The 12,196-nt window shown below is 61.1% G+C and overlaps 1 protein-coding gene across 28 annotated transcripts in view; it reads right to left on the bottom strand.

Moving 5' to 3' along the window:
• The window catches only part of NCOR2 (nuclear receptor corepressor 2), a 213,348-nt gene that overhangs the window by 46,682 nt on the left and 154,470 nt on the right, over nt 1–12,196 (bottom strand). For all 28 annotated transcript variants that reach the window (XM_064578226.1, XM_054510566.2, XM_054510568.2 and 25 more), the window contains one exon: nt 6,604–6,746. In XM_064578226.1, coding sequence (XP_064434296.1) covers nt 6,604–6,746 — 143 coding nt within the window. The remainder of the gene's footprint in view (nt 1–6,603; nt 6,747–12,196) is intronic.

Below are 12,196 nucleotides of genomic sequence, written 5' to 3'. Positions count from 1 at the left end.
GAATGAGGCAGACAAGGTCCCTGCCCACAGAGGTCTTCCAGTCAGGGACACCAGCAAATAACACGTCACTTAAGAAGAAGAGACTCAAAGATGGGGGAATGAGCAAGCTGAAATCAGACAGGGTGGGGGCTAGATGGATGGGGAAGGCTTCTTGAAGGAGGTGACATCTGAGCCGAGTAGGGGCATTGAGAGAGAACTGGCCAGGCAAAGCCCTGGAGGACGGTGGTCCAGGTAGAGGGAACTGCAAGCAGAGACCCCCGAGGTGGGGCCCAGCTCAATGTGTGCAAGGAACAGAAAGAAGGTTCTCACTGCAGAGCCTTGCATGCCCCTCCACACGGCACCCTGGTCCCTGGAAGCCTGGCTCCCTTACTCACAGAGCCAGATGCCTACCCCCCAGGTCGGGAACAAGCTTCTCGCTCCTGGCTGGCAGCTCCTGGGTGGGGTGCCCCTAGGGGCCAGGCAGAGGTTCAGAGCACATGTGCTGGCTGACTTACTGACCAAAGGGGCAGCCTTGGGGACTTAAACACATAGTTGGTAGTTGGGGTACACATGGTGGCAGAGTGCTAGGGTCTCATGGTGACCAGGGACTCCCAGAGGCAGTGGACTGGTTCCTAAGAGGGGACGACCCACCCCGATGCAGCTGGAGTGACAGGAGGGTCCCAGCCTGAGCCCTTTGGGGTCTCTGAGGAAGGAAGCAGAACCTTCAACAATCTCAGACATGCCAACGGTCTCAATGAAGCCCCTCACACAGGGCTGAACATTATTCCCCCAGAATCCCTGTCCACCCAAACCTCAGAATGTGACCTTATTTGGAAATAAGCTCTTTGTAGATGAAATTAGTTAAGATGAGGTCATACTAGATTAGGGTGGACCCTGAGTCCAGTACGACTGGTGTCCTTATAAGAAGAGGGGAATTTGGACACAGAGGCACACAGGGGAGCAATGTGCCTATAAGCCAAAGAACGTCCAGCATGACCGACCACCCTCAGAAGCTAGAGGAGCAAGGCAGGCTTCTCCCCGGAACCTCCAGAGGGAGCAGGGTCCTATAGATACCTCAGTTTCAGACTTTTGTCTCCAGCATACATTTCTATTATTTTAAGTCACCTAGTTTGTGGTACTTTGTTATAGAAAACAGGAAACTAATGTATCTCCCCTCCACCAATCCCCCAGCCCCCTGGAAGAAAGCCACCCTACCCAAAACGCGGTACAGCCCACGCTCGGGGCAAATGCCCTGCCTGTCCCAGGTACCAGCAGCGTCTGCCCGCCCCGGGCCCTCACCATGGCTGGGCTGGGAACAGATCTCAGGGGGGTCCCCAAGCCCCAGCCCCAGCCTGGGAGAGGGATCACTTCCTGTCCTGCCTCCTTCCTGAGCAAATGGGGGTCCTCTGAGCGTAGCCGCTCAGAACATGGGGAGGAAAAGGAAAACGTCCGTTTGCCCGTTAGTCACGGTTTCCGTCACCAACAGGCCAGGGCCATAGCCCCACCCTGCCGAATGTCCCCTGGCCACTGTGGGAACGCCCAGCTCCGCCATCCACCCGCCTCCAGGGGCTGGCCCGGCCCTGCCCCAAACCCCGAGCTTCTCCCAGAGGCCCAGCTGTAGCCCACGGAGGCGCGAGAAAGTTGTGTGGCATGTGGGTTCTGTGGGTGCGGCTGAGGGTTCCCCCTTCTTCCCCAATCTATTTTTAGCAGACAGGGACTCACTCCTGTGCTCAGGCTGGGTGAGGCAGTCGAGTGGCTGCCCAGGGCAGGGGGGTGTTGGGTGGCAGTGGCGGGGGAGGGTTGGGTGGGGACTCCGCAACACTGGGAGCCTGGCAGGGAACAGGGGCTCCTGGGGGCCTGGCCAGGATGTGCATCTTCATGGGGACTCGAGTCCGGTCTGAAGGCCGCCAGACCCAGCAGCCCAGGACACCACAAGCCAAGCGGGGCAAGTATGACGTCAACACTTGAATACCAACACAAAGTCTGAGAGGCTGGGACTCACGAAGCGTCTGAGGAATTACACCAAATCCCTGCACACATGGCCCCATACCTCAGAATCAGGAGGCGTGTGTGGAACAGGAGATGCTGGTGACACTGGTATCATTACGGCAGCTGTTTACAAAGTACCTACTACGTGCCTGGTGTTTTCCTGGATTGAGTCAATGGCTACGCGCCACTGCCCTGCAAGCCAGAGTACGCTGCTCCCTGCTTCAGACCTTCCAGGGCCTCCCTGAAACCCTTGATATAAAACCCCAAGTCCTCCCCACTCCATACAGCCCTGCACGATCTATATCTGGATCCCCCCACCTCTCCGAAATGTTTGTCCACCTCTGCCCTCCTCAGTCATCCTGCTACAAACACACTGGCCTCCTTGTGCAAACATGCTGACAGTGCCCCAGCCACAGGGCCTTTGCACTGGTCGTTCCTCTGCCTGGACATCCTTTTAGACACTAGTGCGACTCACTTCCTCACCTCAATCAGGGCTTTGCTCAGACAGACATCACCTCCTCAGAGATGTCTTCCCTATTACCCTGTCAAAATCAGCTGATCCTTGCCCCCCTCCATCAATCACTCTCAACTATATCCCTCACCTTATCACCTGCAGACCACAATCAGGAATTATTTGTACGCTAATCTGTCTCTCAAACTAGAATCAGCCCCTTAGGAGCCCGCATCCTCGTTCTCTGCTATGCTCCCAGCCTACCTGAAACAGCGCCTGGCGCCTACAGAACAGATGCTCTGTAACTATTTCTTCACATGAATGAACTTGATAGACACAGACACTGGCTCAGAGAGGCAAAGACACTTTCCAGAGATCACACAGCTCACGAGTTAAGTAGCCCAGATCTGAATGCAGGTGAGGTTTAAGCACTTGGTTGCCCAGACCATGTCCCTCTGCCGGCCTATGCAGCCTCGGATGGAGGAGACAACAGAGGAAAACAAGGCAAGGCAGGGCCTGGGCTGAGACAGAGACGGAGAAACACGGAAGCTGAGCCCCAGGGCTTGGATTCACAGATGGGAGAAAAGGGTAACCTTCGGCCATAAGGAGGGGGAGGGAAAACCTCGGAGAAGTCACTAATGCCAAATGTTACATAACTCTGGGACATGCTCGCCTGCCCACCCGATCTTGCTTCCTGCTGACGTCGCCCCATGGCCACGCTCAGGCCAGGCCTGGTGTAAAGCGGGAGGGGACACCCACTGACCCTCTGCTTCCCCGGCTCCTTCCTGCACTGGATAAGGGTGACATGTCTTTCTGAGCTCCAGATGGGGCCTGGCCAATGGCCAGAGGTGGCTGCCCCTGCTTCAGAATTCATAAGGACCTAGCTTCCTCCTGGGGACTGGAGAGGGCCAGGGAGGGGTGAGAGGCAGAGGTCATGGAGTTCAGCAGCATCTTGTGAGGCCTGCCTGCATACTCCAGTGACGGGGAACTCACCCCTGCAGCTTGGGTGGCCCCTGTCAGGATGGATAGACCCAGGCTGAGCCCAGCTTCCCGTGATGGGTCCCTCTATCTGCACCTCCGTTGCTCCTTCAAGGTCAGCCGGGAACAAGAACCAGCCCCACACTCCCAAATTGCCTTTTCTCACCAATAAGTGGTCAGCAAGGTCCACCTGTCTGTAGGCCTCAGAACACGGCTTGCTGGCCCCATCTTCTGGTCCAATGCACTTGGTCCACGGCTCACCCAACAAGACCATGCTCTGCTGAGTCCTGTGTGAGCCTTGTCTAGTGGAGGACAGGTCCACGAAGGGACGCTCCTACAGACCCGGGTTCAAACCCCCTCCGTGGTTTCCTGGCCTCATCACCCACCAGTGCTCAGGGTCAGGCAACAAGGAGGGCAGCCTCCTCCATCAGCTTCAGCTATGCTCCTCTCAGACCAGCACAACCCATCTAGAGCCCAGCCCTGGCAGACGGCTTCCCGCCGTCCACTACAGGAATGCCCACAGCTCCTCCACCCCGCAGGGAAAGCCCACACACACTGCTGGCCTGGCACACAGTGGGTGCTCAAGAAAGGCTTGCTCAGTGCACAGCGAGGATAACACCCAGCACCCACTGAGTGCTGGCCCTGGGCTCGGCGCCGCCCCTTACAAAGGACTCCTCCACTCCTCACCACAACCCTGATGGTGGGTCCTAGTCTTCCCTTCACTTTACAGAGGACACCAAGGCCCAGAGTGGGGAGGCCGTGTGCCCGCGGGCACCTTTCGGCTGCTGGCTCTCTAGCTCAGAGCCCTGTTCTCCACCATCCTGGACTGCCTTTCAGATGAAAGACACTGACTGACTGACTCCATCCATCAATCCATCAACCAACCACTCAGCCAGTCTAGAGCAGCCCCACTCCATATACAACACGCACCCAGGGAGACGCGTGACCCCAGCCACCGGGCGTCGGCTGTAGCTCTCGGCTGTGGGGCGCTCACGTCGTGCCAGGCCGTTCCAAGCCCTTACATGCATCCACTAGGATGAGTGTCGTAACAGCCCTCCAAGGGGGACACTGGCATTGCCCCCACTGCACAGCTGGGAAACCTGAGCCCAGAGAGGACAAGCCGCTTGCCCACGGTCACACAGCTAGTAAGCGGCGAGATCTGGATTAGAATCCGGGTCTCTCGGCCCGAGTCCCTACAACGGCTACTCCCGCACACACCATTTGAGAGAGCGCCTCCCACACCCCTGAGAAGAAAAGGGGGTAAAACACTACCACCACCACCACCACCACCACCACCACCACCACTAGAGACAGCAGTCAGGGCGCTCCCTCTGGCAGGCACTCGGTTCCTCCAGGGCGGCCACTCACTGAGTCCTCACCGGAGTTCTCGGGCTAAGGGCCGTTATTCCCCCACTTTACAGATGAGGGAACGGAGGCCCGGTGGGACGAAACTGCCACCCAAGGTCTCACAGGTGCCACGTCATCAAGCTGGGACTTGACCTCACTTTCGCCCCTGAGTCCATGCTGCACCATCCACCTTGCTGGGGTCTCTGGTCCTCTAACCCACGCTCTCGAGTTCGGGGTCCCTGGTGGCACAGCAGGACCATGCCATGAGGGAATCTGGGAGGGGAGGCCTGTAACCCAACAACCTGAGCTATGGCCGGGTTTGTGTGATGCTGGCTGGGGGAGGAGGAGGGGGGAGGGAGCAGGAAGACCTCCTCAGCAGCCACCCCCGACACCCCCCCCCAGTTAATCCCTAGCTGGTATACACAGAGGCTGCCTCCCTGCAAGCCCCTCCCAGCCACTGCTGCTCAGGGCTCAGCAATCCTCCTGCTCTAAGGGATTTCAACAGGCGTTAAAGACAGATGCTCTGTGCCCTCAGGCCTCCCTGAGTCTTCCTCCCTGCGGAAACCAGAGTCCTAGAAAATCTAGGAAAAAAAGGAGAGCTCCTGGGGTACGAGGGAGCACTGCCAGAAGCTCAAGGAGCACCAGGGACCATCTGAACAGCAGGGAGGGAAGGAGAAGGTGGTCTGGCCTCACCACATGTGACCGGGAATGGGGGACAGACAAGAGCTCAGCTGCAGACTGAGGGTCGGCCTCAGCCCTGCCGACAGGGGCACGACCCAGCATCAGCCGTGGAGGAAGCAGTTCTCTCCGCAGCTGGCCTCGAAAAGCCAGAAGCTGCTTACACACTCAATTCAGGAAGATCCCACCCAGGGCGGCCGGGGAGGTTGCCCGTAAAATCTGCACAGCGCTCAAGCACCATTCAAGTGGGGTGATTCTACCCCCCGCCTGCCTGCCACGCTGCGTGACCTCGGCAGTCTGGGCACCCCGGTGGGCTGCGTGGGGGGAGCCATTCAGCATTGCCCCTCAGGACAGGCTGCACGTACTTTATACCCGATCGGGGGGGGAGGCGGGGGGGCCGGTGGCCAAGAGGGTCCTGGGGAGGACAGTTATGTGCCCCTTTCTTATACCTTCATATCTACAAGGAAATATGCAGCCTGGTGATCCAGAGCATGGGTCCCCGGGTCACACAGGTGTGGGTCAAACCCCCAGTCCGTTGTTTATGAGCCTGGCTGAGCCTCAGTTTCCCCGATCTGTAATGGTGACAGTGCGTGGCATGTCACAAGCGTGTCCAAAAGGGCAGGAATCAGGGAGGGAGGGAGAGAGAGAGGTAGGGAAAGAAAGGGGGGGGGGAGAGGAGGAAGGGAAGAGGCTGCCCCTAAATGGTCCTCCCTTCACAGTATCAGCCGTGGAGGAAGCGGTTCTCTCCGTAGAGACCATTTACACGCTCGGCGAGGCGAGCTCCCTACCTGTCCTTCCCTCCCCGAGGCAGCCCTAAGACTGTGAGGTGAAGCAGGGTCGGGGAGACACTCACTTGGGGTTCATCGGCCCCGGGGCCGTCGTTCCAGTGAGGACAGCCACAGTCCTCGGTGAGGCAGTGCCTGACCCGCCGTGCCCCTTCTCCACACGCCCAGAAGTGTTGGACCCAGGAGAGCAAAGGAGCTGAGGGGGGGCACCGGGAGGGCGAGACTGGCGCACGGGGCCGTCCCCGTGCCCGGGGCGGGGATTTACGACACAGATCCACTCCTGCAGGCAGCCCTCGGGCACCGCTACGCACGAGCACACTGGTGGACGCCTGCCCGTGGGCACAGCCCCCACTCGAGGCCCTGGCAGGCGGGATGCGGGGTGGGGGTGGGGCTCACCATCTTCAGCTTGTGCTGCTGCAGGATTTCATCCAGGTTCTGCCTCTTCTTGTAGTTGAAGTAGAAGTTCTTACACTGAGACACGGTCTTGGAGCTGACCATCCGAGCGATGGCCGACCAGTTCCGGCCGTGTTCCAGAAGACCTGTGGAGGGAAGGGCGGCAGGTGAGGGGCGGCAGGGGGCCTGTGCCCACGGCCTGAGCCCCAGGCCGAAAGTGCTCTGAATCCAGGCACGAGGCTCCCTGCTCCGAAGGCAGACACGGTGGGCTGGGGGCGCCGGAGAGCTGGGGATGGGGCCTGGCCACCACCCCTCCCCGTCCAGGCTACATGGGCAGGGCCCAGGCTCCAAGAACCGAGGGGGGCAGGAAGCTGCTCGCCCTGGGTACGCCCCCGCCAAGGCCACCGTCGAGGAGCCTGGGGGCGCGGGGCTCAGACCCCGCCCAGGCTCCCACCTCTCCCGCCTCCCCTGGCTGTGGTGGCCTGGCACTGACAGCCCCTCACAGCTGCAGATGAGGCCTCAGGCCTCGGGAGACAGGGCTGCTTTCCGGCCACACCGGGCCAGGGCCAGAGAAAAGGAAGGAACGTGTGAGCAGGGCAGGGAGGCTGGGGTCTGGGTGAGTGTGAGCTGGAGCCAGGAGCCTCTTGCCCCAGGTTAACTGGGGTACCTCTGGAGCCCGAGGCCATCATGGGCTTGGGGCCCACAGGCTGATTCAGGGGCTGGCAGTAGACTTGCCCCCCCGACACAGCCCCCTCCCCCATCTCTGTGAGCTTCTCACAGCTTCACCGACTCCTGATAGGGGGAGAAATCCCCAGGAATTGGCAGACTCCACCCCAAACCCACCTAGGTTGGAGGAAGTTCTCTCCAGCCCCACAAACTCTGGCCAGAGCTGTACCCCCCGCCACTCCACACCCCATTCTAGTTTCAACACCGTAAACAGCAGGCTCAGCAAAAACGCAGCGCCCTGCACGTAGGCGCCACACTTGGGAAGCCCGGCCCCAGGTCTCAGTCCATCTGCCCCCGGAGCTCCCGGCACACACGGGCACGCCACACACAGCACCATCTCTATGTACTCGGCATGCCCTGCGCGGCCAGGTCAGCCTGAGCGAGTAGGGCTGGCCCCTTCCCGGGGGCTGCCGGAGGGACAGACGGCAGGCTCCAGACCCCCAAGGGCCACGGGGCAGGACTGGGCCCCCCAAGGGCAGCCGGCATGAAGCCTGAGTCACACTGCTGGGAACACGGCAGCCTCTGAGCCCCGGAGCTAGACTTGTAACGGCTAACGAAAGATTGCCCATAACGAAGTTTGAGGCCATTTTCCTTGAATCAAATCAAGCTGCAAGCAGGGAGGCTATGACTGGAATTTTGCAGGGGTGCAGGACCCCGAGGGGCCAACAGTCTGTGTGTTGGCATTTTCTGTCATTCATTTGTTCATCCATCCATCCATCCATCCATCCATCCATTCTAACATGTGCCCACGGCTCGCTATGTACCAGGCTCCCATGAAAATAAAACTGCAACAAGAACAACATCGACAAACCGCCACATCACATGGCTGAGGGACCTGGAGTTTGCAGAGCCCTTCAAAGACGTGGTTCTGTCTCGTGCTTGCTGCCGAGGTCGTGACTGTTCCCCCACCCCCGGGTGGGCAAAACAGGCTCAAGGGGCCACAGCCACTCCTGAGCTTATGGGGCTAGGCCAAAGGCAGAGTGGGAGCGGGGACCCAGGTTTTCGGCTCTCCTGGCTCTGGACCCCGCGGGGTGGAGGTGGTACCAGCCCCACAGACCACCTGCTCCCCTGTGGAGGCTGAGGGCCACGTGGCTCCACAGCGGGCTCCTCAGGGTTCCTCAAGGACAGACGCGGAGGGGAGGGCTGGGGCACGGGATCAAGTGTCACCCGGCCCCCTGACCTTTCCCTCCGCCTGCGCCAGCGGCAGCTGCCACTTCCACAGAACCTGGCGGAGGACGACGGGACGCGGGTTTATTTATATTTCCCCAGCCGGGGCCAAGAGAGCCCAGGCAAACACGTCGGGCCGGAACCCTGGGCGGGAGAGGGCGGGTCTCCCATCTGGGCCTGCTGGGGGGGGCGGCGGTGGCGGGTGGCAACAGTGAGGGCCCAGGGGGTGGCCGGACCCCAGAGAGGTTGACATTTCCAAATTCGACACATAAATAAGGAGGTGGTTTGGAGGCTGGCTGGGGCTTTAGGTCCTAATTAACTCCACTTGGGGCAGCGGCAACAGCAGGAGTTCATGAGGGCGACGGGGTCACCCAGCCCTTCCCCAAAGCGAGCGGGGGCTCAAGAAGGAGCCCTGGACAGGGTTGTCCAGAAGCCCTGCCTGGAAAGTGCTGTGTGGTATCAGCCACCCACTGTGTTCTCTGGGCCCCGGTTTCCCAACGGCTACGTGAGAGGCTGGGTGAGTGTCCTCATATCGCTGGCCAGGGCCCCCTTCTGGTTCCTGTTCCCCAGGTTGAGAGCGCCGGGCACAGGGACAAGCACTTCAGACCTCACCGAGCCTTGCAGACCACCTAAACTAGACCCAGCTGAAAGCCCCCCAGTGCCCATCCAGCTAGAGAGAGCACCTCTGAGCATGCACCAACCAAGACCCCCCGGGCCTGCCCCAAGCAGGTCCTGCCCTCCCTCCCCAAGAGCCCCAGACTGACAGCCAGAAAGGTGGGGGGAAGGGGCCCCAGGGGAAAGGGTGGGGATGAGGTCCCATGGGTGCAGAACTCCCGAGTCCCCTGCCTGCTGGCCACAGTCAGGTCCCTGTCACCAGTACCCAAAGCAACCCCAAGCCCCTCCTGGGGCCTCACTCACATCCTCTCATCTGCGTCTCCCCCTCGGCCAAGTTTTCCGGAAACATACGGCTTGGAGGATGCTCCAGGGAGTGGAGCTGGGAGCAGCGGGCTGGGAGGCAGGAGGCTGGGCGGCCGCGGTGCGGGCTCCGCGAGGCTTGTGGCTGGAGCAGGCTTGTGGCTGGCGTCTGCTCCGGCTCAGCTCTGCCTCACATCCTTCTGTCCAACGGCGGCGGCGGCGGCGGGAGGGAGGGAGGGAGGGAGGGGAGGGGAGGGGAGGGGAGGGAGGGCAGGCAGGCGGGCGGAGGCTGGCTCGGAGAAGGGCGGGGAAGCAGCTCCGCACCGCCCGCCCCGGTGGCCCAGGGCTCCTACCACCCGCTCCCCCCGCGCTGCTAGTCCTGACACCGTCCCCCCCGCAGCTGCGGGCGTGCGAGGTGCCCTTCGCCGATGGGGGCGGGCGGCGGGAACTTGTCAGTTGTGTGCTCGTGCCCCGTGCCAGGCGTCGCCAGGGTGCACCGTGTCCGAGGCTCCTCCGGGCACAAGTGCACCCTGAACAGACGCTCAGCAAGGGGTGCTGGCCGGGAGCCCCCAGTCCCCGGACGCCCCTGCGGGGCGGACTCCAAAGAACCAAGCCTGACGGGGCAGCAGTGCCCCGAGCAGCCTCGCTGCGAGGCTGCGCGCCTGGGCTGGATCTTCCTGCTGCCTGGCCCAGCGAGACGCGTCGTCAGGGCTGAATGTGACCTCCAGACGGAGGCTCTCGGGAGCGGGCGGGCGGGGGAGCGTGGCAGAAGCCCAGGTTCAGAAGGGGCGGGCCAACTTGGCACTGGCCTCCCCCTCCCTCTCTCCCCATCCGTGGCGGCGGCGGCGTCAGCAGCAGCGGTAAGAACAGATGAGGGTTCAGAAAAACAGAGCTTCTCCACCCCAGCAGACGGGGAGCAAACAGCCTCTTCCGCTGCCATTCCCCGCGGTGCCAGTTCCACCTGCGGTCTGCCCCCCACCCGGCGTGATGCTGCCAGGCCCTCCGTGGGACACTCTGGAGGTCTGGGACCACAGGAAAGGGGCCGTGCACGCCTTCCAGCACCCACTGGTCTACGGATGGGCGGGCCTGGCTTCACATTCCAGAAGGAAGCTCAGGATTTGAGGAGCCTCTTCCGAGTGCAAATGAGACCTCCAACCACTGAGGGCCGGGGGAAGGGTTTGGAGTCCCCAAACGGTTCTCTGCTGCCCGAGGGTCTCGGGACGACAGCTGCGTCTTTCCTCCCTCTCCGAGATACCCCTGACAACCAGAGCAGCCTGCACCCGTAGAAACACCTGCCAGAGATGTCAGAGGCAGCTCCTGGGAGTTTGAAAGTTAACGGGGTTGAACTTTGGAGCCAGATCCAGGTCATGACCGATTTCTCCAACTCCAGGGTCACTGACCTGCTTGTCCCTTTAGCCCTCAGCCTTTATGTCCTGCCCACGGAAACCCAAGGAACAACAGGCATCCCGGACGTACCTGTGCACCCACCCCTCATCCTGGGATCCCAACCATGTCAGGGATCTAGGACTTTCTGCCTGCGTCCCTCAATCCTACCCTGCAGGGAGGTCCAAGTGAGCTTTTAGAATGCCCATCTCCCAGTGACGACCCGTGCCTCTCCGAGTAAAATCCAAAGGCTTCGGTGTGGCGCGTGAAGCCCTGCAGAACCAGCCCCACCCACCTGGCCAGCCCGCTCCCTACTTCTCCCCTTGCTCACCCACTCCAGCCACTGGGACCTTTTATGCCCAGCCCCTGAGTGTGACCCAGGACTACCTGTTTGCTCCACCTGCATGGCTTTTTCACAAATCTGCCTCTGTCCTCCTTCAGCTCAAGTGATACCTCCTCAGAGTCCTTGACCAGCTTCTCTAAAGCCATCCCCTGTAGCCACCCTGCCATCCTTGCCCTCAGAAGTTAGCCCCTTTGCTCCACTGCTCACTGACTGTCATGTCTCTGCACCCGTAACTACCGGACACACAGAAGGCACCTGGCAAATGAACAAAGTTCTGGACTCCCCGTGTGTCTGGGTCTGGGGGCACCCTGGGTCTCCCATGGCACCTGTGCCTCCTCCCTGCGGCTCCCAGGAAGGAGCTCCTGAGAGGGGGGCTGAATATCCCAGCAGGGTGCCCTGGACCCTCACCAGATGAGGCCGGTGGCAATGCCCACCTCTCACACCCAGGGACTTGTCCACAAGCGTCCCACTCCTGTGCCCAGATGGCAGTGTCTCCCAATGTCCCCTGTGGTCTGGATTCCCCGACCCCACTTCTAATTTCTAAGGAAAGAGTTTCGTTCTGAAGAATCAGGAGGCAGGAACTAGGAAGTGAAATTGACCAAGACAGGAAGTCAAGCCAGGAGGTCTGAGTCACATACTCGGAGCCCCGAAGCAGACAAAGGAGCAGTGGGTGGCCGCAGGGGTGGCAGTGGGAAGGGCGCCTCAACAGCGTGGCCTGGGGGGCTCAGCCTGGCCGCTGACTGCTCTGGCCACCGTCAGAGGAAGCTTCCCGTGCACCGTGTGGGGGCCTGTGACAAACTGCTCTTGCGGGAGCAGTGACTCAGCCCCCACAGAGGCCTCTGTCCCTGTCCTGTCCCTGGCCCGGCTCCCTCTCGAGGCCCCTGCCACAGCCAGCTGCCCCCCCAGAGTCTATGAACCCGCACCAACAGCCACCCCCCGGCCCACCATCGGTGAGTTCACGTAATAAACAGGGCAGTGAGGGCCCTGGTAGCACCCAGGGGGGCACACCACCATCCTTCTGCGCCCCGGGGAACACACAGCCGCTCTCTCTGCAAACCAGCA

Source organism: Mirounga angustirostris, unplaced genomic scaffold, assembly GCF_029215605.1.
Source record: "Mirounga angustirostris isolate CCGP_5_RB_7025 unplaced genomic scaffold, mMirAng1.0.hap1 SCAF_14, whole genome shotgun sequence".
Classification (NCBI taxonomy): domain Eukaryota; kingdom Metazoa; phylum Chordata; class Mammalia; order Carnivora; family Phocidae; genus Mirounga; species Mirounga angustirostris.
Note: the sequence above shows the minus strand (reverse complement) of the source record. Positions and strands in the feature narration are given on the sequence as shown.